Source organism: Carassius carassius, chromosome 36 (assembly GCF_963082965.1).
Source record: "Carassius carassius chromosome 36, fCarCar2.1, whole genome shotgun sequence".
NCBI lineage: Eukaryota > Metazoa > Chordata > Actinopteri > Cypriniformes > Cyprinidae > Carassius > Carassius carassius.
The window spans coordinates 135,001-162,283 of NC_081790.1; the positions used below are offsets into that span (position 1 = coordinate 135,001).

The following is a 27,283-nucleotide window of genomic DNA, read 5'->3' on the forward strand; positions in this document are numbered from 1 at the left end:
GGATCAGACTGATATTTAACACAATGTGATTACAAAGATGATATTTTTCTTTTACACAAATATCCAAACCAATTGCTCATGATAACTAGACACCACATCAGTGAGGTCCTATTACTATTTTAAACATGTAACATTGCATACTGATTCAAAACGATGATAAAAGAAAGAGTGCACAGTAGTATAAGGTTTCCCAAACTGGAATGCAAATGGGTTTTTTAAAATTGTAATAAATTATTGAATTAACTTCACAAAATAATTTAGCTCAAAGGGCTTCAGCTGACGAAAAACCGTGGGAATCCCTGCCCATGGGATTGGGCCGTGAGCGCTGCCCCCTAGTGTCCGGTGCGATCCGTCCCATCTGCTGATCCTCACTGGGCTTCTGCTCAAATCCTCAGGCCTCTCTGCCAGCACTGGCACTCTCCGAGGAATACTAACACTGAGGCGCTTACACAGCTCTCTCTACGCCAAACCATCAAGACAACCTAACTGGCTTTCTCTTCAGAGAGGGTTGCATCGAGAGTCTCAGGATTCTTCTGTGATACACAAACTGGACTCAGCCATGTCTAAATGCAGCTTAAACGCTATGGTTATTGAGGAAAGTCCTCATTATGAAAACCATTACACTGTACAAAACGGCACACATTTCTTTTATAATACAGATATTGCAACCATGCATTAACTAATTGAATCTAACATTTATGCTCTTTAAACAGCATTTAGCCAATTAATTGTTTAATTACGCACAGATTTCACAAGCTCTGTACTTTTAAAAATTCATTTGTCACACTGCAGAACTATTTTTGATCAACTACTGTAGATAAAAGTTGATTAAATGTGGATCTAAGGAATACTCTTTCCTGTCTATGTTAATATATATGCTAACCTTAAATCTTTTGGAGTCTATAGACTGACCTAAAAAACATGTAAAGGCATCATAGGTGCTCTCCTGGCAGAAAGTCTGTTCTAAGAGGTTGGTAGCAACATGGTTAGCTTCTAAAAACCTAAAAAAACGAATTTAGTCCACATTCAGAAAAGAGCTTCAGAATAAGAAGAAAATCCTTTATATCAAGTCTTTAATATGCAAAACGTGTAACACAAGGCCGCTAGATTTAATTGCATGACTTTATGACACGTTCAAGGCTGTCCTCAAGAATGCCCACACAAGGAAATAAAACGCTTGAGTTTAAGGAAATGTCATAACACCGCGCTCGTTGTTTCTTCTGCAATTCTCAAGGATTTGCTCTATTTGTCCATTTCATTGAATGTGCAGTCAAACTGTAGTAGTTTAACCATCCAAACAAGTGAACAAGACACTTAAGTGGAAGAAAAACATGTCCAAACGGCCTGTAAATGCACCTTCTATTAGAAAAGAGCAGAAGAAGAGAGGCCACCTCAGGAAATAAAGGTCTGCATCTAGATATTGTGCACAAATCTAATAAGATGTCAAAAACAGATGAGAAAATGAATGACTCTGTATAAATCACTCACACTTTTTAAAAGCCTTTGATGAAGCATGAAGTAACTATAGATGTCCATACCTTCACGTGTCCCTTCTTGGCCTCCCCGTACTGCACATGCTTTCTCAGGTGGTTGCAGATGGCTCGGAGGGTGGGGTGGACCTCCACGCAGAAGTTGCACCTGTAGCCGATGGGAGTCTTACCGGGGGTGCCATCCACCTATTGGAAGAGGCAATGACAACAGAAGATCATTAGATGCAATCTAGTTTTGTTCTATCACTTGCAACTATAGTCAATGAAGCTGAAGATTGTTGCCAGTGTTGCCTGCTTGCAATGCACTTGTTTGCATGTGGTGATCGAGGTTAAATCCAAATGCAAAAGCTACACTAACACCTAAGAGGTCTTCTGCTGTTATTCTACTTCCTATGTTCCTAAAGCACTCAGATCAATGCTAGAAAAAATCACACAGAATACAGTTTTCAAAAGTTAGCCAGGGCCCGTATTTATCAACCTTGTGTCAACCAATGTGGCTCAAATGTTGACGGAAAGAAAGAAGGGCGTGGTTTCAGTAATACAGTTAGTGTTGAAGAAGTCATGTCAGGAGATGTGTGTGTATCTAGGAGAAAGAAAAAGCACTTTATATTTGGCCTTCCATAAGTAGATGCATTTAGGAATCTTTAAGATTACTTACAAAATAACAGCAACGGATTTTATGGATGACCGTTTCGTGAACCTAGGAGAGGAGGTCATGCTGACTTTGCTACGAAAATCTGGCGCTTCTGACCCCTTTAAAAGTTAGAGATCAAGCATCTCAGTCATAATTTAAGTGAAGTTTAAGGAGTAAATCTTAAGTGTCAGTCTTAGAGATGATTCACAACACTTTGCTGTGCCCCAAACAGGATTTTGGTTGACGACATAGGTATGGACAAATAACAAAAGTTTCTCAAGAATAAAATGGCACTTTGAGAAGCTTGATAAATACGGGCTAGGGTAATTCAACTGTTATAACCAAATTTTACCCATTACAAGGTGTTTAAGCTCACCTTATTCTCAGGTTTGGCTTCTGGTGGCTCTGTCGTCCTCTGTTTGCTTTGAAGCTGTTTTCTTCGTTCAAGCCTCATGGCTCTTTTCTGGAAATCCTCATTGTGGTTTATCAGATGGACGCTGAGTTCTGGAAGAGTCAAGAACTTGATTTCACAGTGGGTGCACTGGTAGAGCTCTGTCCCATCTTCTGCAGGGCTCGGAATGGTGACGAAATCCCGCTTGAGCTCCTTGTTGTGGCAGTCATTGTAATGCATCACCAGCAACTCCGCCATGCTGAACGACAGCTTGAAGCATTTCAGGCATTTAAAGGGGAGCCAGTCCACCTCACCTTCAGGTTCCACCTCATCCTTAACTTCAACGACTTCCACCTCTTCCATAGATGGAGGTTTCTCTGCCTCCTTGGAATAGATCATAGTGAAGTAGCGGCCCAGTTTGCTGGAGGGCTGCTTCTTGGGAAAGACTCCTGGGTGGCGCTTTATGTAATGTGAAACGATACTCTTTCTGCTGAAAGCCTGGAAGGAGCAGAGTGAACATTTCCTTCGGTCCACTGCAAGCCTTAGCTCTTCGCTCATCGCTGGAGCCTCTGCCTCTGATGCCAAGGGCACCGTCACCTTGTTCGGTTTCTCTGCCACAGTCTTGGATGCTGCCAAGCAATGCGTGTAGTAGGCATCAATGTCATGCCGTTTCTGGTAGTGTGCTGCGAGGCCTTTGCGGATGGGGTTGGTGTAGGAGCAGAGGGCACATTTAAAGACATTGTTCTTCCCTTCGGGCTGTGCTCTGACATTGTTATGCTTGATACGGTAGTGACGAGCGATACCTTTCCGGGTGGAGCAGAAGTATTTGCACAGCTGGCATTTAAACAACGCATGCTTGTCGCTCTTCGCAACTTCGGGAAGCTTGAGGTCAAAGTCACATGCATCGGAGACTTCAGTCACACTGCTGCTGCTGCATTCAGCAACTGAATCATCTCTTCTGGCTGGCGACTGCATGGCATTTGCTTTCAACATGTCTGCGGCAGACTGGTTATGATATTTCTCATAGTGTATCTTGAGTTTCTCTAAAGTGCCATGTGTGTAAGTGCACATCTTGCAGCGGTAAGCACCGTAGCCCTGTCTCTGGGTTTTAGATCGCTCATCCCCCTCGTTATCCAATTCGTTTACCTGCTCGACATCATCGGCAAAGTCTTCAGCTGTGACTTTGATGGAAGGATGCCGTTTCTGGTAGTGTGTGAGAACTCCATGGATGCGAGAGTTCACGTACGGACATTGTCTACACTTGTAAACAGAGCTAGGGTTGATATCTGCCTCCTGAGCAAAGTCAGCAGCTTTCACTTTCATGCCCGGGTGTTTTTTGCCATAGTGGGTCAGAAGCCCGTGAAGACTGTTGTACTCAGACAAGCATACGGTGCACTGGTAAGGGCTGTTTGAGATAGACGTCGTGGCAGACAGAGAGAGATTAGCCTGTCGCTCATGTGTTGGCGGGCGGCTAACTTCAACTGCAGCCTCTTCTTGCTGGTTGCTGTTAAATGGCCTGGACATGGAAATATGTCCTTTGGGCAGCTGTGGGAGCAGCTTATCAGGTGCTTTGTTTCCTTTGATAATGTCGAGCAGGACAGACTCGTCACCTTTGACGGCCCAAGGGTGCACCGCTTGGTAATGGTTAGTAATGTCCCAGATGGAGCACGCCTCAAAGGCACAATCTCTGCATTGGTAATGCTTCGTTTCAGAGTTCTCAGCTTGTCTGCTGGTGGAAGTATCAGGACCAGCCCACAGTTTGCTAGCCATGTAGGTGTAGTCGACATTGTGTTCAGGGTGGCGTCTTTGGTAATGCATGAGCAACCCACTTGGTTCAGCATGGGAGTATATGCACCACTCACAGTGATAACCAGCCTCCAACACGCCGTCCTGATAAGCCCAGTGTAAGATCGTCATGGCCGTGGCCTTCACAGTAGGATGATCCTTCTTCAAATGCTTCTTCAAGGCATACACATAAGGAGATGTGTACACACAGTGTCTACACTTCAAAGATCGCAACGCCCTGGATTTTTCTGCTTCAGTAGCTACAGTTGCAGTGGACGTAGAACTTCCCGCTTGGATCATCTGCGCTCGTTCTCTCTGACTCCTGACCACAGCTGTGTGTCTACGGACGAGGTCAGCATTGGCTTTCACTTCCCTGTGCTTCTTCTGGTAGTGAATCAAAACCCCCTTCACAGTCCGGTTCCCGTAGTCGCAGTGTTGGCAGAAGAACAGCATTTCAGGTTCCCCTTTGTCAGATGCTCCTTTAGTGCTGGAATTACCTGACCCTTCAATTCCATTATTGTTCAATTGCTTCAGAAATTGTTTAGGAGGTGCGATCTGTAACTCATCCATGAGTTTCAGCAGTCCTGGAGTTGGGGGTGCCTGCTTTATGTACTTTGCCGTCACCTTAATCTCCGGATGTCGCTTTTGATAGTGGACCAGAACACCCACTACAGAGCGGTTGTTGTAGACACAGTGTTTGCAGTAGTAAACATCTTCATCCAGAGCCACAGGCAAACTTACATTTGAAGACTTGGGGGTGCTCGTCAGGCTGTATTTTGAATTATTTGACAACTGTGCCCGGTCAACAGATATGACCCGCATAGTCTTCTGTATGCGGAAGTAGGAGGCCTTTTGCTCGGGGTGTTTTTTCTGATAGTGGACCAGTACTGAGTGCATGTTGGGACTAGAGAAAGAACAGACATCACAGTCGTAAACCACCACATTACCACCCAAACTTTCTCGAAGACCTTCAGCCTCAGTGTTTGCTTCTGGCGTTTTGCAAATGCTTTTGAGAGCAGGACTGGACGATGATCTGGACCCAGATGAGGTGGGGCTGAAACTCTTGGGCCCAGAATTCAAGATTTCTCTTAGTGTTTGGGATTCAGCAGCACCCTTATGAGGCTGATCGACCATATAGCTGGAGAAGATCATGGCATTGTTGATCTTCACAGAAGGGTGCATTCTTTGATAATGGGGCATCAGGCTCCGCACATTTGGACTTGTGTAGGAACAGAAACGGCACATATACACCAGATCTGGCTGATTAAAGTTCAAAACATTACTTGCTTCTGGATGGTGTGTCATATAGTGCTGGTGCAGATCATTAAAGTTGTTATATTCGATGAAACACTCGAGACAACGGAAGACTGCACTCTGATCCTCTGGGTCCAAGATGTATCTGAAGCTAAACTTGATATAAGGGTGCATCCTCTGGTAGTGTGTGCTGACACTGCGAGCAGACTTGTTTTGGTACTCACAATGTTTACAGTAGAACAGGTTTCCAGGTTCTTCAGTATTGTATTCAGTGTTGTCTTGATATGTCTCTCTGCTATCTTGGCTGCTTTGATCTTGGACATCTTTAGATTCTAAAGAGGCACTGTAATTGTCTTCATCATCAGAAATGGTGACTTGAACAGGAATGTTTCTTGAGCCAAGTTTGGACTGCAGATTGCGTTTTCTTTTCCCAACACCACGCTCTGTCTGAACACTTCCAGAATTTCTAACAGGAAGGTGCTGAGTGTTGAAGGTGTAGTGCTGACTTCGAGTATCAGAGGATTCTCTCTCTTTGCTTGTTTCTAAATCGATGTGATTTCCATTCTCCTCCACGTCATCATCCATCTCCTCAAGGTTAATCACATCTTCGTGCTGCTGGCTTTGACTAATCTTGCTCTGGAGATTGTTGGCAATTTCATCAATCCTTGTTCGTTTTTTGACAGGAGAGAGATCCAAGGGTAAATCATTGATGGACTTTCTTGCTGTCTTCCCAATAAGATGCTTCTTGGTTGAAAATCCAAGGATTGAGGTCTGAGTTTTCTGAACGAAGCTCAAGGAGCTGTAGGACTCGGACTCAGAATCTTGCTGCTCATTGGACGAGCCCTCTTGACCAGTGACTTGTGTTCCATCACAGTATGAGTGTTTGTGTTGCTGGTGGACACGAAGACCTTTTAGTGTGATGGTGGAAAAGTTACACAGTGAGCACCGATGAGGACCCTGCTGTTCCTCGACTGCACTGGATTTTTTCCCATTGATTTTAGAGCTGCCATTTCCTCCGTTTACTGGCACAGAGTGTTCAGACGGACCATCTACACTTTCACTGGTTAAGTCCATAGTGTCCCATTCAGAAGACCCACTGTGACATTGTTTGTGCGTGTCAAGTTTTAGTGGGTTGGTGCAAAGAAAGGGGCACTTGTCACATTTATACACTGTAGCTTTGCCAGATAAGTGTATGTTCTCTATGTGACGAGAAATACTACGTCGGTGCATGGTCAAGAAGGAGCAGAAAGGGCACTGGAACCTGTTCATGTGTCTTTTGAATGGAACTCCTTTAGTTTCTAGCAGGTCATTATCCTCTTCTGACAGAAGCAGCTTAGTAGAATCCTCAGCTGACTCTGTGTAATTGGGATCATCCAAGTCACAGAGTTCATCATCTGAACTGCTTTTGGAATCATTCAACATGCTGGCATCTAGATCCATGCCAGACCTAGACATATCTGACATGGTGAAAGTCGATCTCTCTGACAGTATGGAAGATCCTGTGGTGTTGGGTATTTTTGCTGTGAGCTGTGAGTACTGAAAACTTGATATCCCTGAAGTGGCCTTGAGTGATGTATTGCCAGAGGATCCTTTGATTGATGAGGCATTTGCGGAGGAACCTTCATTGCACGCTAGATTGTTTAGGTTCAGATTGGAGGTTGGAGTGCTTCTCCTGGATGAAGCAGAATCAGACTTGCTGGATCCCACACTTCCGTCATGCGTTTTGGGCTGTTGCAAGGATACCATGATCTTCACCATGTTACGGTGTTTCTTCATCATGTGATCGGCTAACTGCTGCCTTTGCGAAGTCTGAAACCCACACCACTCACAGTTAAAGCCTCCTCTTGACTGGGGCTTGATCATAGATTCCAGCACATTACGTTCTACATCCCCTGGCGACTCTTCACATTGTTCTTCGACGGAGGAGGCATCAGAGTCCAAATCCAAAACCTCTGCTCCAACAGGAGGAGCCGAGTGGCCTGGTAGATCTTCTTTATGATGCATTTTTTGGTGTTTCAGAATCCGTGCTCTGTGTGGGGATTTATAAGTGCAATACTGGCAGGAAAAGACCATTCCTACACCATCGTAAGTCATAGCACTGCAGCTGGTTTTCTTGGAAGTTTTGAGCGATCTCTCATCGCTTGCTTCTCCATGGACCTTCTTGGTGTGTTCACTGAGAAGAGAGCTGGATCTGAAGTACCGCACACAGAACTTGCACTGGAAATATGGAGTTGACGTTTTGTTTGAAGGTTTTGCTGACTGGTTGTGTTTCATTTTCTTTGAATCGGAGATGTGCCCAAGGTCTTTGTTAAATGATTTAATACCTGAAACATGAACAGAGAAAGACAAACTATTTCAAACAAGTTTAGCTCTTCTTATATCGTTTGTATCTTCTGCATCTTCTGATGTAATGTTTAATTATTTCTGAATCACAAATGTTGATATACCTGCTTCCTTTTTCAAAGAGTCGTAATTGTGATTGCTCAAGTCTTCCTCATCCTCTGTTTGGCTGAGCGAGTTTAACGAGTTAGACCTGGATCTTCTGGGTGACCCTTCACCTTCTCCCACTTCTGCGGGCTGCAGGAAGGCTGTGTGGACTTCTTCTATGTGCACCTTGAGCTCATCATTCGACTCTGCACGGAAATCACAGCCATCACACTGCAGCACTTCCATCGCTTAGGACTCCCTGGAAAATTAGGGAAACCTGGTTAGGGACAGAAAGAAAAGAAAGGGGTGAGAATCACAGTACAGAAAGGAGTACAGAAACACAGGCTGTAAACAAACACTTGGAAGGGAAATTCACAGCAAGTCGAAAGCAATCTGAAATTCTGAAAAGGCAGAATTCAACAGAAGAATGTTTCTTTTTTTGGCGAGTGGTCAGTCTGCTCCAAGAACAATAGCTGAGGAGGGATTATGGGCTGATTTGTTCCAATTTTTTATTACCCAGGGATAAGCCTCAGCTGGAGCACACCAGTGGGCCTTGGTATTTACATCAGCATGTTCCATCAGATTGCATCAAGCCCTTCTGAAATAAGATTGAGTGAATCCACAGAGGGATGAGGAACGCTCAGAGTTTCAGAGATGCTGTGCAAATACAAAGGATTATGGGGCGGGCCGTCACTTGGAGGTGGCATTATTGTGTCCTGTGACCTGAGAGCACCCAGCAACGATGCCAATCAATGAGCTGAAACAAAGTATGATTCCATGCCTGATCAATACTTTTTCATTAATGCTCCCACAGCTGCCAAAATTCAGCACATACCGAGGTTTGTCTGTTCACAAATCCCTTCTGTATTTGGGAATATTGCATTATTTAATTAGACTGCACTGAACATTTTTATATAACAATAAAACTTCTCCATGAAAATCTACAAACTGATCCAGAAATTACAGAGAGTATGTTATTATGAACATATGACTAGAATAAAACTAATTCAGCACTAACCTCATCTAAACCTTATATCCAAAAATACATATAAAACCACAACTGCCGCTTTTCTCTGTAATACCAAGCAATGGTAAAAGACCACGTACAGAAACAGCAAACATGTTTTTCTTTCATCATGGGTCATTCTTTATCTGATCTGTGTGGCAAGGACATGAATCTTAACATGAACTCAACAACAGGAATGAATTTAGCAGTCATACAGCAAGGTACAGCATGGCAGATCTGAAACCCATCAACACAAACCAGAGTAAATCTTCAGCCTTGGCTGGACCAGGACAAATTCTGCAAGAGATTTCTGCAAGAAAAGGCCTCAATGTCACGGCCAGTGTTTAATGGGTTTAGTGCAATGCTACACATTAGAGGAGGCTGTAAATGCTGTAAAAACAAACAAAATAGACTCTACTTGGATCTTAGCCAGTCATTCTAAAGGCACAATACAAACCATTTTTACCGGTTGTGAGGATAAATTGATATAAAATCAGAGATTAGACTCCTAATTCACAAAGGAACCAAAATACTATCAAAGACCTGTAATTGTTATTAAAATAAGAGATACAAATGTATGAACTATAGTTATCGTAGAACACTTGCTATAAATATGATGCAAAGTCAATATCCACCAATAAATTTCACTGTTCTTATTTTAAACGAATATTATTTCATGCAATTCTAAAGCAAAAAAAAAAAAAAATAATAATAATAATTGTTTTTTTTTTTGGTTTGGTTTCATCAAAAGCCAATAAAACCTTCTACTGATCTAACCAAGGCCACGTGTTTGGGTAAAAAATAATATCGAAGAATATAAGAATCTTTTCATGGTGTAATCAGAACCCTAATAGATAAAATGAAGGTTTGCACTTGATTTTGATTGTCAACTTTAGATATTATACCAACAATAGGTACCTTTGCAACTACGTTTCTTAACTGTCATTAGTGTATTGGTAGACTTGCTTAAGCAGTCTACTAATAATCTATTGACTGCTAGTTTAATTAAAATCCAGCAAATTATTCAAAGTGTACTATGAAAATAAAGTGTTATCAAATTAAGTCCCATCCTATATTATTGTTGCTTCACCCATCTGATGAAAATACTAAAATTATGGCAATATCACGTCATGTCTGGCATACAAAAGGTGCATTGTGAGTTATAGCATCAGTGCTTATGGGTTTAATAAGCGTTAAAAACCCATCTAACTGACAAATGCAATAGTTGTACAGACACTAGACTAAAAGCTGGTTTTTATGGCTGAATGGTTGGAATTCCTGATAGATGAGAAGATCTAGCTTGTTTAGAAAAAAGACATCTGAGCTCTCACACCTATGGCTTATCACCGGTGGCCTCAAACAGTAAAAGCATACACTGGTTTCAACCTTCATTCTCAACAACACTGCCAGTGTGTCCCAGGGCAGGTTTGCCAATTGTCTCTTGAGGTTGAGTTTCATCTCCGCCCTGATGTGTTCCAGCACTCGAGAGGAACTCAGAGCAAACTTACACTCATCTCGACAGCCATATCTGGACAAACCATGAAGTCTGGTCGAGGAAGAAAACACAAATGTAAAAATAGCAGACATTAAACAACACAAATCGCCCCTAGCAGCCCATCAGGCGGCGCGTCAGATACTTCCAGGATAATGGGGTGAAATCTGTAAAGCTTTCATGTGCTTGGTGCGTCTCTGACAGCCACTGAGCGCCAGATCCTTTGAGCTTCAAGGGCAGCCATTTTAAGAGCAGCAATGTGAGCTGAGGTGTTCAGGCAGAGCGTAACATGGACTCCCAGATCTGATCCTCTCGCTGCCACTGGAGAGCAGCTGACAGAGATCTATCTAGCAGATGTAACGCACCCAAAACCTTCAGCCTGCACAGCTCAGCAGAAGCACAGGGAAAAAACCTTCTGGCTCGCCAACCTGAGCTCAGCATGTCATATTTTCAACATCTTGGGATATTAAAAAAAACATATCACATTTTACATGTGGCAGAAGCTTTTACCCAAAGTAATTTACAGAGCATTCAATGGTGTGCAAATGGGGAATGTACAGCGCTGGGCAAAAGACTTTGCCACATTAGACACTTCTCAAAAACGCTTGGCTATAATACTTGTGGAAACTTCTCCAAGACGTTAGAAGAACCTACCAGCAAACTTTCCTATAAATGGTGCACAGGTGTATTTGGGAGGAAGCAAAGGGTGGATGCACCAAATATCAACATAATAAATAAATAACTCTTACAAGCGGGGCCTAAACTTCTTGAAGTACTGTATATTAGCCACTGGTTGTTGACCGGAGAAGTCCTACTGGCACATTAAAGTAAATGACATGAAGAACTTAAAACAAATAATTTTGTCAAGCATCTTATATGCCAAAGACTTTAACACAGTGTACGAGAATTGCGAGATCTACCAGTTTTCATGTGTACTTTTTTGCAATTTTTAAAAAACATCTTTAGATCTTGCGTTTTTCCCCATTTACTGTAAAAATTTGTCATGGCAACAGGTTTTTCCAATACTCAACTCAAAATATTTTATCCAAATAATTTACACAAGATTCAACTAGACAAGATATGTTGAAATGACTTGCACAGCCAATCTGATTATAAACTAAAACTTGAGTTCAAGTGCTTCTTTAAATGTTCATCAAGTTTTTTTTTTAGTATCCCACTTCCCTCATCTTTTTTTAAACATGAATAGCCGCTTACATTAATATCTTAATTTCACTGCTGTCAATACTAAATTAAAAGACATTTTGTCACCATGACCCTTAACCAGGCTAACTGTAACTGACTATCTTCTGACTACCTGACTAGCTCGGTCTGACTGTCTTATCTGGTTGACTGCTGACTTGCTGGTTTTGTCCATGCACTCTCACAGGACAGAGTCAAGAGTCTCTCATGTCCTCAAAACGAACTTAGAGGAACTAAAGCTTCAAGAGGGGGTCTAAAAATGCAAAGCATGCCTGGACTTCCCTCTTTCAGAGCTCACAAAACATCTGCAGCCTTGGGCTAAGAATGAGGAAGACAAAAGAGCAATGGGAAAAAACTAGTCCGACCAGGACACCTGCGAGACCTTTCAATCCCATCGCAAACCAGATTCCAAAGTCTACTGATGTTAGTTAATCACCAACCGACTGACCTGCCTTAACAGCCTCCTCTATACAGATCCCAGCGCAGCCGCCCCTCTCAAAGACACTCCAGAATAAGCCCACATTAAGCTGATTAGAAGTAGAAGGGTTTTGTCCTTAACCGTTTGCCCACCGTCCCACACAACAGAGGAACAGATGGGGTCATGACTGAAGATTACACTCTCTGCCTAAACATTCACATTCTTCATTGTGTTTCACCAGAAACATCTAATCAGCTCTCATGAATGAATAAAGATACACTTATTAACAACATTTTCAGCAAATAAATTAAGGGTTGACGGCTGAAGAACAATTAAACAGGTTAAAACCAAACAGCCAGTAACTAGTATTACAACCCGAATTCCGGAAAAGTTGGGACGTTTTTTAAATTGTAATAAAATGAAAACTAAAGAAATTTCAAATCACATGAGCCAATATTTTATTCACAATAGAACATAGATAATGTAGAACATAGATGCCTGCTACAGGTCTCAAAAAAGTTGGCACGGGGGCAACAAATGGCTAAAAAAGCAAGCAGTTTTGAAAAGATTCAGCTGGGAGAACATCTAGTGATTAATTAAGTTAATTGATATCAGGTCTGTAACATGATTAGCTATAAAAGCTTTGTCTTAGAGAAGCAGAGTCTCTCAGAAGTAAAGATGGGCAGAGGCTCTCCAATCTGTGAAAGACTGCGTAAAAAAATTGTGGAAAACTTTAAAAACAATGTTCCTCAACGTCAAATTGCAAAGGCTTTGCAAATCTCATCATCTACCGTGCATAACATCATCAAAAGATTCAGAGAAACTGGAGAAATCTCTGTGCGTAAGGGACAAGGCCGGAGACCTTTATTGGATGCCCGTGGTCTTCGGGCTCTCAGACGACACTGCATCACTCATCGGCATGATTGTGTCAATGACATTACTAAATGGGCCCAGGAATACTTTCAGAAACCACTGTCGGTAAACGCAATCCGCCGTGCCATCAGCAGATGCCAACTAAAGCTCTATCATGCAAAAAGGAAGCCATATGTGAACATGGTCCAGAAGCGCCGTCGTGTCCTGTGGGCCAAGGCTCATTTAAAATGGACTATTTCAAAGTGGAATAGTGTTTTATGGTCAGACGAGTCCAAATTTGACATTCTTGGTGGAAATCACGGACGCCGTGTCCTCCGGGCTAAAGAGGAGGGAGACCTTCCAGCATGTTATCAGCGTTCAGTTCAAAAGCCAGCATCTCTGATGGTATGGGGGTGCATAAGTGCATACGGTATGGGCAGCTTGCATGTTTTGGAAGGCTCTGTGAATGCTGAAAGGTATATAAAGGTTTTAGAGCAACATATGCTTCCCTCCAAACAACGTCTATTTCAGGGAAGGCCTTGTTTATTTCAGCAGGACAATGCAAAACCACATACTGCAGCTATAACAACAGCATGGCTTCGTCGTAGAAGAGTCCGGTGCTAACCTGGCCTGCCTGCAGTCCAGATCTTTCACCTATAGAGAACATTTGGCGCATCATTAAACGAAAAATACGTCAAAGACGACCACGAACTCTTCAGCAGCTGGAAATCTATATAAGGCAAGAATGGGACCAAATTCCAACAGCAAAACTCCAGCAACTCATAGCCTCAATGCCCAGACGTCTTCAAACTGTTTTGAAAAGAAAAGGAGATGCTACACCATGGTAAACATGCCCCGTCCCAACTATTTTGAGACCTGTAGCAGAAATCAAAATTGAAATGAGCTCGTTTTGTGCATAAAATTGTAAACTTTCTCAGTTTAAACATTTGCTATGTTATCTATGTTCTATTGTGAATAAAATATTGGCTCATGTAATTTGAAAATCTTTTAGTTTTCATTTTATTAAAATTTAAAAAAACGTCCCAACTTTTCCGGAATTCGGGTTGTAGTATTTACCCCGATTATTACAAATATATATTGTGCGTTAAGAGTTGTTAATGATGTAGCCGCTCGAGGAATATTTAATAACTCAGAGCTCAGGCTATTCTCAGTTATGCTTCAATGATGTTAGTCTCAGATCTTTCCTCTAGAAAAATATTGTAAGAGTTTAACCCTTAAAACGCATTCGGGTCTGTTTTAACCCAGAAGAGATACATCATTTGTAAAAATGCTGTTCTTAGAAAGAGAACAAAATGTATTAAATGGTTCAAGACCTTCAAAATACACAATATATATATACATATATTTTCAATTATTTTTTAAGTTACACTTTTCACGTCCGGGTCATTGACCCAGATACATATAGTTTCCCATGGACCATTCTCACATTTTTCCAGTGATGTAATGTAATGAAGTAAAATACTTTTTAATTTTTGGGAGTATCTGTACTTAACTTGAGTTTTTATATTTCAGCCAACTTTTACTCCACTACATTTCCTGTACCGTATTTTTCGGACTATAAGTCGTACCTGAGTATAAGTCGCATCAGTCCAAAAATACGTCATGATGAGGAAAAAAACATATATAAGTCGCACTGGACTATAAGTCGCATTCATTTAGAACCAAGAGAAAACATTACCGTCTACAGCCGTTAGAGGGCGCTCTATGCTGCTCAGTGTAGACTACAGGAGAACTGAGCAGCATCTCTGGGAGTATAGAGCGCCCTCTCGCGGCTGTAGACGGTAATGTTTTCTCTTGGTTCATTTCTCTCGGTTCATGTCAAAGTAATTTTGATAAATAAGTCGCACCTGACTATAAGTCGCAGGACCAGCCAAACTATGAAAAAAGTGTGACTTATAGTCCAGAAAAAACGGTAAATATATTCGTTACTTTCTACAAAATAGTCAGAAGAACACAGACTGTAGGAAAGCAGGTTTGATGAATCAGTGGTCTGTCATTTGCAAGTTAGTCTCATAAAAACACCTTTGCTCTCATGCAAACAACTGTGAATGATTAATTTCTCAGTCAAGTCGGGTCTGTGTTGTGAGATACAGCATCGTCTGTGATGATATAGTAAGTGTTGTTATAATGATGTGCAATCTGATGTTAAAAAGTAGGCTATCACCATAAAATTCCAGGTATTCTAAATTGCAGATGGCAAAAATGCTTCTATATGCTTTTTTGTATTTATACAATTTCATGTAGGCCTAGTTAACTTAATCTATATCACACAAAGAGTACCGTTTTTCTGTAGATGCATGAACACATTTAATAATAATTTTATGCAAGTTCAGTAAAGCAATAAATGACTTAAATTTTAGAAATAATATTGCTTTTTTTTTTGCTCAATTTTGCCAACGACAATAGTCCAAACAGATCACAGCACTGTTTTGCATCTTTGAGCAATGGATGGTGTTTACTTATTGAATGAACCAGCTTTTTGAACGAATCAGTTGAATAAATGATTCAGTGATTTACTCATTAAAAATGCTTTGTTTCTGAATGAATCAGCCGTTTGAATGAATCAACTGAATCTCAATGACTCACTCATTAACATTCACTTGTGGTTTTAATTTCACTTTTCAACTATTTTTTTTTTTTCATGTTTTAAATTATTTCAAATATCAGTTTTTAACATTTTATGTTAAAAACAAAACCAGTTTAAATGCATCCATGTCTCCTCTGAGAGACATAAAGTGTGTAAATATATCTAAATGTTATTTCAGATGCAGATTCCAGAAATGTTTTCTTACGTTGGAATGAAAGACGCTAAATACAGATGAAGTGCTTCTTATTCTTACACAAATATACAAAATGGAAGAAATAGTTAAAACTGAAGACATTCTTGCTACTCAAGCTGTGTATGAACATTTACTTATTTATTGCAAAATTGCAAAATATAATTCACTTTTTGTATATCTCACACACTTTTGGGACTGAATTTTATTGATGACCATGCATGTGTGCATCTATTGATGAACCACTGCAGCATGAAATATGTATCATTTTTTTCATCTGAAAGTGTATGCAAGTAAAATAAATTTATTTTGTGTGAAAATGTTTCAGAGTAATATTTATGTTGTTTTGATGTTTTGTTAGAAATAAATATGCAAGTTTCATGAATTTGGACTGTTTGGGCACTCGTGACTTAAGAATTACTGCTTTACACCCCTTTGGAATGAATGGAATTTAATAATCAAATGTATATGTTATTATATATTACATAAAATTATATAATGCAAGGAAATTCCTCCTCAATATTGAAAAAAAAGTGTATTCTGTATAATAGTTTTTTTGGTGCGGTTCATGTCCAATCTGAAATTTCAAAGAATTTCTAAAAAAATGTTTTTAAAAAATTGCAAAACTAAAATAGAAATATTTAAACTTTAAAACTTTTTTTTAGAAGTTGCTGATCAGACAAAATATGGTTTTAATTGAAAAATATTAGTTTATGACAAACATAGCCAAAACGAGAAAACAGTATGTAGATTTTGAATGCATTATGAGGGTTAAAAACTGATATTTTAATTTTACAGTGGCACTGTTTACTCAAACACTTCTGTCTTTCCACAGTCTGGAGATACAGGAACTGAAGATCTGGTTCTTTCACTTCATGTCTGTGCAGACGGGTGGAACGGGATCTTCAGCGTGCGGTTAGGAGCATGTGCAGGTCTCACTGCAGAACCGACCGGTTATATAAGCTTATATAAAACACACGACAGGGTCGATCAACAGATCCAGGGCCAGAGATGTCAAAACTACTGCTTCTTCAGTTGATGTGGAAATAACATGAGCATAAAGACAGCGATCTGAGTTCATTTGGGTTTATTTATACTAATATTTAACTTGACAAAGAAGTGTTTCCCCCCCAGGAGTGATTGACTAAAAGCAAGAGGTGTAATAGTGTGCAAGGCTGCAGAGGAACACAGGGTAACTTCTAAGAACTGAAGGCCTTTCTCACACTGGCTGATGTTAATGTTCATGAGTTCATCATCAGGAGAACACTGAATAACAGTGTGCATGCTCTCCGAAACCAGAATCAGTGTGGACAAGCCAGAGGACTACTGGAGAAAGGTTTTGCGGACAGATATCTTTTAAATATCGGCGGCCCTGGAATCATCTCATGGTGGTTCTGTTCCACTACTGCTGACCAGCGAGACTACGGGCCTGATTCTGGGTTGATTTGGGAACGCTGCCCTCGTTGAGCACACAAAGCTGCCAGAATAACCCTGGACTGAGGCTTTGTGCGTTCTGAAGCTGGAGAACGCTCCAGAACTCCTTCGATCGCACCACGCTCGAGATCCGGAGAGGCCAGAGAAGAAGAGGAAACGCAGCGAGACGTTCGGTTTCAGTCACGCTAGCCGAAACTTCTCATTACAGCAGGAGAAACAGCTCTGCTAACCTCCAGTTCCTCAAAGCGCTCGGTCATGTGCTGTCCCTCAATAGAGGAAGTCTCAGATGATTCTCATGATAAAGCTCGGGCCGTGCCAAAGACCTGCCAGATGAGATCACACACACAAACAGACACACACAGTTCCTGTTCTCACTCCAGTTTCCTGATAAACCGGATTGAAAAAAAATGCCACGAGTAACACATAACGACGAATCCAACCGTGTGCAACATCACGTCAACAAAACAGCCTCAGAGAGCCTTCCAGAATCGAGGAATATGAAAGATTCGGCTTCATAGGCTCAGAAATACACACACTACCAGTCAAAACAAGGATTTATTTAACCATTAACCATTTAGTCTTCAGTGTCACATGATCGTCAGAAATCATGCTAATTGTAACACTGATAATAATCAGAAATGTTTCTTGAGCAGTAAATCATCATATTATTCTGATTTCTGAAGATCATGTGACACTGAAGACTGGAGGAATGATGCTGAAAATACAGAAATACATTACACTTTAACACAGATTCACACAGAAAACAGTTGTTTTAAATAGTAATAATATTTCACAATATTACTGATTTTACTGTATTTTTCATCAAATAAATGCAGCCTTGGTGAGCAAAAGCGACTAAATCAATGTAAAAAATCCAGACATTTGAGGTTTAATATTTTCGTTTTGTGTTCAAACATAAGACAATCTAACAAACAAATGCAAAGATCCGAATCTAATACAAGAACATAGAAACTCCGACTATTTCCCGACATTCACATCAACAGATGTGAGATCTTCTGGACTAATGTGCTCATAATCTTCTTCCTCCATCCAAATCATCTGCTTTTATGTTTCAAAGCAAATCCCTTCCAGGAAGCATATGGCAGCAGAAATAGGTCAGCCATTAACAAACCAACACGAAGCTTCTGAGACGCATCCAACACAAGCCCTTCCCAAGGGTCCAGTTAACCCCTTCTGCACAAACACTCGCTCTATTCTCCACTCGTCTGTCCATGAGCGAGACAATGAACCTCCCGAGAGACTCCATTCTCTATAAAACACACAGCAATGGACTGAAAGATCAGCAATGTCCCACCAGAAACAGAAAACAGCACAGCTACGACACTGCTTCTACACAACAGCTCCGCAAACAAAGCAAAGATTGGGTAAATATCATTTTAGACACAATACTGAGTTGCTCTGTCTCACTCCTCTATGAATCAGTGTTGTTGAATGAATCTTATGAATGATTCAATGACTCACTCGTTTCATTTTCTGATTGAATCAGTGTTTGGAACAAATCGATTAAGGGGATGATTCAACGACTCATTTCTAAAAACAGCCAATTGTTTCTTTTCTGAAAGAATCACGGTGAACACATCGCTCGAATAAATAATTTGACAACTTTTTTTTTTGTTTTCCAAATTGCCAAAATGATTCAATGACTCATTCGTTTCTTTTCTAATTCTTGAATACATCTGCGTTTTGAATGAATCAATACAATGATATAATGTGACCCGCAGAAAGAGTTGCTAAACCATTTTTTGCACATATGATTTAATGCACAAAGTGATCTGAGCAAATGAAGGCCAATCTATGAGTACTACTGTGAGATGTTATTATCCAGCAGTCTAAATGTGAACTAACACAGCAACAGGAAGTTCTTCATCTTTCTGTATCATCATCATCATCATCAGACAGGGTTCTTCAGCTCTAACACTGAATACACTTCAGAACGGCTGGATGAGTTCGTTTGCGTGAGTCTCCTGTAATCAGGTGATAATCATTCACGTCAGTAGTTGCAGCAAAAACCACTTCTTGCTCAACTCTGCGAAAACTGAGAGAAAACACAAACGTCATCGCATCCACAGACATTCTTTACATAAACGCAGTGTTTTAGGAAACACAACTGTAGAACAGCATTAATAATCTCACATGACGTCTCAAGAGTCATGAAGTAACATTCATAGGGTCTAAAAATCACACAATTAAAAATAGTCAATTATGACCAAAAAACAGCAAACAGATCGAAACAGTATAAAAAAAACGGCTTTAACATTCTCCAACTGTATATAATATTAACATTTCATATTTGTATTTTTATGATTGGTGTGTACTCTGTTGTAAATCGGGATGTTTCCAGTGAACAGGACACCACAAACCAGGACTATAATCAGAAAACAGGATGTCTACATTCCTAAAAATAAAGCTTTTTACTGGCATCGATGGTTTCATTGAGAAACTTTAACATCCAGAACCAACAGCTCCAGCGGCTCTAACGCCAGCCCGAAACACAGACCTGACGTCTTCTGAAACAAACGTCTCTAAACCCCGTCAACATCTGAGCAGAAAACATCAGCGCCGTTTCAAACCAGTTCCACCATTACACTGAACAATAAACACATGAATCATTAGGATTTAAACCACTTCCTCTCAAGCTGCTCGTACATTTCTCCAGATATCACAAAGAAACGCCACGCACTGAGTTAAAGAGCAGCATGACTCAAACAGTGTTTTATTGTAAGACGTACTCCAGAAAATCCCTGAAAATCAAGTTCTAGTGAGTCTGACCACATGCTTCACATGAAGCCACGATGGCCATCTGATATCTAAAAACAAACGCTACTTTACACTTATGATCAAAGTCTTAGACACAATCTCAGCTCTGCATTACTGAAAAAGACATTCTTCATCCTCTCCGAGCGTCAGTAATTGCCGGCCTCAGGCGTGGGAACGTTTCCTCTAATGATGATGGATGAAACTCTTGGAGATCCAACATTTAACAAGGTCACGTTTCCACAAACACCCATCTGATCACCAAACACTTAGATTTTACATTTGCACACTAGATTAAGGGTCTGTAACCTGTATTCTTCATCTCAAACCCCAATCATCTTAAAAGACTCAAATCTCGTTCTACACTATTAGAAACTTCAGCTCTATACATATGTTTGGGGGTCAAGAGTGAGTGAAGTTACTGAACAAATGTTCACGCTTCAGCATCCAATGAGGCCATCAGATCTTCGTGAAAACTCAAGCTGAAAAAACCTCCTTTAAAACTTGGAGAAAATGCAAGAAAACTCAAGAGTGAAGCAGAAAAATCCCTACGCATGTTCATGCGCGAGAAACCAGAATCTGAACATGAAGGATGTCAAACAGACAGACTCCAAAAACTCACATCTATAAATAGCAGCAAGACATGCCGATGTCCCGTGTCCACATTCACACGCATCGCTCTCCAGAGACTCGACGGCACCCAACCGAACTCCATCCATTAATATTAACTCACCGACGAGAGCGTCTTCAATATTTGATCAGACTTGGACAGAACACCGCCGCTGTGCTCTCTCAAAGAAGGCCTTGTCCTGTCCAGAGGAACACAGCCGTCTACAATGATGCTGAAAATACAGCGGAGCATCACAGAAATAAATTACACTTCAACACAGATTCACACCGAACACAGCTGTTTTACATTAGAATAATATTTCACTGTTTAATAGCTTTTTTGAATGCATTGAATCAAATAGATGCAGGCTTGGTGAGCGGAAGAGTCAAAAACATTAAAAATCTTAATTACTCATATTAATCATAATAATAACACGGTTATTGTAGTTTATATGCATCACTGTGGACGCCTGGTTGAGAACCACTGCTATAAACCTCCTCTCACCGTCACATAAGACTCAAAATAAGCTCATAATAATAGCGTGTCTGGATGAGCCGGTTCTTATGTAAGTTTCTGAAACTCTTAAATCATGTCTGATCAGCTCTGTCACCGCTGAGGAGAGGAAAGATCATCGTATGGTCTCAAGAACAGATTTCAGACTGATCTGTGGTCAGAGGAACCAGCAGAACCAGACTTCCTCACAAACTCACACGAGGATCGAAAACACATCCAGATCCTGTCACATCTGTATTTCTGCAGTCTGATCCGATAGTCATCTCCTGAATCCAATTAAAATACAACCCGAATTCCGGAAAAGTTGGGACGTTTTTTAAATTGTAATAAAATGAAAACTAAAGGAATTTCAAATCACATGAGCCAATATTTTATTCACAATAGAACATAGATAACGTAGCAAATGTTTAAACTGAGAAATTTTACACTTTTATCCACTTAATTAGCTCATTTAAAATTCAATGCCTGCTACAGGTCTCAAAAAAGTTGGCACGGGGGCAACAAATGGCTAAAAAAGCAAGCAGTTTTGAAAAGATTCAGCTGGGAGAACATCTAGTGATTAATTAAGTTAATTGATATCAGGTCTGTAACATGATTAGCTATAAAAGCTTTGTCTTAGAGAAGCAGAGTCTCTCAGAAGTAAAGATGGGCAGAGGCTCTCCAATCTGTGAAAGACTGCATAAAAAAATTGTGGAAAACTTTAAAAACAATGTTCCTCAACGTCAAATTGCAAAGGCTTTGCAAATCTCATCATCTACCGTGCATAACATCATCAAAAGATTCAGAGAAACTGGAGAAATCTCTGTGCGTAAGGGACAAGGCCGGAGACCTTTATTGGATGCCCGTGGTCTTCGGGCTCTCAGACGACACTGCATCACTCATCGGCATGATTGTGTCAATGACATTACTAAATGGGCCCAGGAATACTTTCAGAAACCACTGTCGGTAAACACAATCCGTCGTGCCATCAGCAGATGCCAACTAAAGCTCTAGCATGCAAAAAGGAAGCCATATGTGAACATGGTCCAGAAGCGCTGTCGTTACCTGTGGGCCAAGGCTCATTTAAAATGGACTATTTCAAAGTGGAATAGTGTTTTATGGTCAGACGAGTCCAAATTTGACATTCTTGTTGGAAATCACGGACGCCGTGTCCTCCGGGCTAAAGAGGAGGGAGACCTTCCAGCATGTTATCAGCGTTCAGTTCAAAAGCCAGCATCTCTGATGGTATGGGGGTGCATAAGTGCATATGGTATGGGCAGCTTGCATGTTTTGGAAGGCTCTGTGAATGCTGAAAGGTATATAAAGGTTTTAGAGCAACATATGCTTCCCTCCAAACAACGTCTATTTCAGGGAAGGCCTTGTTTATTTCAGCAGGACAATGCAAAACCACATACTGCAGCTATAACAACAGCATGGCTTCGTCGTAGAAGAGTCCGGGTGCTAACCTGGCCTGCCTGCAGTCCAGATCTTTCACCTATAGAGAACATTTGGCGCATCATTAAACGAAAAATACGTCAAAGACGACCACGAACTCTTCAGCAGCTGGAAATCTATATAAGGCAAGAATGGGACCAAATTCCAACAGCAAAACTCCAGCAACTCATAGCCTCAATGCCCAGACGTCTTCAAACTGTTTTGAAAAGAAAAGGAGATGCTACACCATGGTAAACATGCCCCGTCCCAACTATTTTGAGACCTGTAGCAGAAATCAAAATTGAAATGAGCTCGTTTTGTGCATAAAATTGTAAACTTTCTCAGTTTAAACATTTGCTATGTTATCTATGTTCTATTGTGAATAAAATATTGGCTCATGTGATTTGAAAGTCTTTTAGTTTTCATTTTATTAAAATTTAAAAAACGCCCCAACTTTTCCGGAATTCGGGTTGTATAAAACACAGGCTAAAAGGTATTTTAAAGTCCACTAATCTACTAGAACAATCTAATGAATGAAAACAGTGTGAAATCAATGAAGAAAACACTGTGGATTTCTATTTTTATTGTGTAATAATAACAACATCTGTATTATTATTAATAGCGCTGTCAAACGATTAATCACATCCAAAATAAACGTGTTTGTTTACATAGTGTGTATGTACTGTTATATTATGCACATATAAATACACATATATATTTTATACTTATATTTGTTAAATGTATATTATATAGAAATATATTTAAATATATAAACATATTAAATATTTACATGCATGTGTGTGTGTTTACATGCATAATAATTAAATAGACACATATATTATGCAAACAAAACCTTTTATATTTGGATGCGATTAATCATTTGACAGCACTAATTATTACTATTATCATTCTAGTTATGACCCAAACAAGTTTATGTAAATAAACACAGCACGCAGTCAGCAGAAGCTTATATAAACTATGCTTCTTTAGATAAGAGTGAGTGTGTGAGAGACTCCAGAAACCAGTGCATCACGTCAGGAAAGCGTCCACTGGACCATTTCAATTGGCTTTTGTCTCTGTGGCTTCTCTCTCTGTCCGGCCGCCTGAGGAACAACTTCTATGTGTTTCAGCCTCGTCCCACTGAAAGGTCCATTTTGTATCTCAGATCCCTCGACCGTCAAAATGGAAGGCCTTCAGCGTCCTTAAAGACGATCTGAAACGCAGCACGCTTCTGCTGCAGGAAGCATTTAAGCTCACGCGTCTTCACTAGAGCCTGCAATCAGCCGAAGATCTCAATATGAGTTAAACGTCTGAGACAAAGCTGACGTTACGATGGAGCTCCAACATCATTCTATCACACGACACAGAAGTCAGGACGGACAATGAAGAAAGCAGAAGGAGGTCTCTTTATTAATAACACAAGCAGCTCTTGACATTCAAAACTATTTATTCATTACATGCACACAAACAGATCAGGACTGCTCCAATCAGTCAAACAACACTAAATATTCTGCTCTGGCTTGATGTGATTATCAAAAAGAGAAGCGCTTTTTTGGTTTTCCACCGAAATAAACGCTCAACCAAAAGATTAAGAGATTAATAAAACTTTATTAATTATTAACATTATAAGTACTAGTAATATTGCCGTTTTACAGCTGTAATGTAGTTTTGTACATTTTGTTTAATATTTTATCTCTAATAAAAACAATGTTTTAACTAGTAATCATCGTAAATGACTATTATTGTTATTTTATAGTCAAGTTTTAAAGTGCAATCACAATTTATCAGAAGAATCGCAATTCGATTTTGATCCCAATCAAGCGATGTCATAGAAGAACCATGTTTGGTTCCGCAAAGAAGCATTCAGGCAAAGGTTCTTTAAAGAACCATCTCTTTCTTAGCTCTTATAATCTGAGGAAGATCTTTTGCTTGTGTGAAACGAGTGGTTTTGACTTAAAGTACAGTCTATTTAAGAGCAGACTGTATGCATACACTAGAGTCAAAACTATTTCATTTAGTGAAACACTCACTAACAGCAGCTCTGGTGAATATACTGCTGTAAATGTGGAATAAAGTCAACAGGTTCTTCATCTACAGCTGTTCTGAACCCTAGAGAGCTTCGTGCTGTCTACATAGGGCTCATATTACAAATATAGACTCGGCTCAGTAGAGTTTGACATTAGGTCATTACAGAGAACCCTAATAAATCAGCACACACAGGTGAAACAATCAATTGTTCTTCTTTAATTGAGGAAGTGATCAGACACGCTAGCTTTGAGGTTATATATGCACTGTGAAAACACTCCACATTAAATCTGAAGCCCAGTAAAGAGCAGCTCTTTCTGATGATGCTGTGTAGGAAGGGCTTGGAACAGCTCAGGGTTACTCTGTTAACTTCACCCTCATTGCTTCATCATTAAAAATAGATCATGCCTTTGTGTGTATGCATTCGTTTTCTGTGTTCAACATGACAAAGAGACAATAAAGAGCGTGCAATGAGCTTCACTGAGACTCATGAACAGATCTACACCCATCTTCCTGATCAATGTTCAAAAATACTCCAACCACACCAATCACTGACAGTAAGTATTCTCTCCAGAGGACTGTTTTACTGAAAACAAAGCTCACAACCGAAGCGCTTCTCCAGCGAGAGGAACAGGCTGGATCTTCATCAAAAGTGGGTCAGCGTTGAGTTTGAACCAAGAGCCATCATCACCACCATGTGCTCAACAGTTGCATAAGACGGCTTTTAGCTTTTCCAGGTCAGACGCTCGACCAGATCCAAGTCATTACTGTGAAACGACACACATATCCCCCCAAAATCCTCCCTGAAACACGGAGGTGGAAGAACTCCGAGACAAATTAAATCATCCATAAAACACTACATGCTTTTTGTTGCATTCTATCAGCAGTGAAAACATGAAAAAGAATGATCTCACAGCCTCGATCAAGCACAGAGAAGCTGCTGAGAAACATCAGACAGCAGCAGGCCATTACAAACAGCCATGAGAGAAAACTGTTTGCCCTGACATGAGAGACGTGCCACCATTTTGAGCTGCTCTGGCCTGCGTCTGTCGCATTGAGAGTGTGTGTGTGTGTGTGTGTGTGTGTAGTGCGCTGTCTTTGTCAGCGGGATTTCACAGTGGCCAGAGCGATTGCAGAAGGACACACACACACACACAGTCAGAGCCAATGGAGAAACAACCGCCTTCCACCAAAAAGCTTTGACGGTGTGCAACGCTGAACATGACACAATCACACACACACACACACACACACACGTCAGATTATTAACCTTCAGCCAGACAAGTGCACAAACATTCATCTCACTTCCAGCCGGGAGCTTCAGATCTGCTCCCAAACACACACAGGTGCAAAAGAGAAGCGTAGCCTGTAGAAAGAAAAGTTCAGCATTTGCAAGTTCTTCGGTCTTCTATGAGCCATGCATGCATCCACTAAAATGAAACTAAACTTCATTTCTGAGCCTGTGAGATCTTCTACAGAGGAGCGTCTGTAGGCCACTGTAGAACATTACAGACGCGATAAACTCAACGTTTTACTCCAAAAGCGCTATCGCGGTTTACCGCGGTATAAAATATTATCGCAGGGCGAACTTCACGCAGAATCACGTGCGAACGAGCGTGAGATGTGAGCCGACGCGCGTCCAGCTCCATGCAGGGCCAGTGACAGCAGGAGAAGTCCACCTTTGTTCTCCAGACTCCATTTTCTGAAGAAGCCTCGGTGTCATTCTACACCTGCGGAGACAAACACCTGGAGCGCGTCGCGGGAAACAACACGGCGTTATCACGCATTGAAACACTCAGGTCACGTCACGGGAGCGTCGCGTCGCGTCGCGTCGCGTCGCGTCCGTCCGTGACTGCCTGACTAATAGACGCGGAGCTCCAAACCGTGCAATGGCTTCCAGAAAGCGCCCGTCACATTGCGTTTCACCGCTCGGACGCGCTCACCGGCGGCGCGACGCGGAGACGCTCCAGCAACGCGTCACTGCACGAGCTCCACCGTGCCCGTTTTTGGAGGATTCGCTCGGTTTGGGGCTCCTCTCGGGTCTGGGAAGCATTAAAAGCGCATTTCCAGGTCCCTCTCCACGGATCCCGAGCTCCAGCGCGGTTTATGGAGCGAGGCGAGATGAGGACGACGGAGAAACCGAATACTCACGGCTGGATCCTGGATCTTCTGCGAACTTGTTCCCGGTCTAGAGCTGCAGGATGTTCGCCATCTTCCCTCTCGCTTCTCCTCCTCCTCCTGCTTCTCCTTCCTCTTCCTCTTCTTCTTCTTCAGTGCAGCAGCTGCAGATGACCTGAGCTCCGGCTGTCTCTGAATAATGAGCAGCCTCAGAGACAAGGAAGACAATCTGCTAAGCAGGCAACACAAAGAAGTTCTGGAGTCTAGCAAGCACCAGAGGGTGCACAAGAGTTTGCGATGAGACAGTGAGACAGGAGGAAGGTCCACAGAGCCTCTCATGACTCCAGCAGCAGTGGAGCTCAAACATGGAGCCGCTTACGGCGCTCGCGACGCGTTATGAGGCGGACGCGTCATTCCAGCCCTCGCGCGCGTCTCTCGGGTTCTCCAGCAGCAGGAACCTTTCCTCGGGGTTCGCGTGTTTGGAGCTCATTATCCAGCGCAGTTTAAACACCACAGTCACGTGATGATGTTTAAGCGTCACTGCGTCCAAATAAATGGCTTTTTCTGAATCTCGTGGATGTGTTTGTGTAGATACTGCTGATTTCATCTGCTGTACAATGTTCACCACTGATGCTGAGAATATCTCAT

General features: G+C 41.2%; 1 protein-coding gene across 3 annotated transcripts in view; it reads right to left on the reverse strand.

The window, feature by feature from the left end:
- Window positions 1–27,042, reverse strand: part of LOC132116848 (zinc finger protein 462-like) — a 34,214-nt gene extending 7,172 nt beyond the window's left edge. For 2 of the 3 annotated variants that reach the window (XM_059525712.1, XM_059525710.1), the window contains exons 1-4: window positions 26,669–27,042; window positions 8,002–8,258; window positions 2,501–7,878; window positions 1,539–1,676 (exon numbers count right to left, since the gene is read on the reverse strand). In XM_059525712.1, the coding sequence (XP_059381695.1) occupies window positions 1,539–1,676; window positions 2,501–7,878; window positions 8,002–8,227 (5,742 nt within the window). In that variant the 5' untranslated portion in view covers window positions 8,228–8,258; window positions 26,669–27,042. The remainder of the gene's footprint in view (window positions 1–1,538; window positions 1,677–2,500; window positions 7,879–8,001; window positions 8,259–26,668) is intronic. The other variant, XM_059525711.1, reaches the window with a different exon arrangement.
- Window positions 27,043–27,283: the final 241 nt, after the last annotated feature.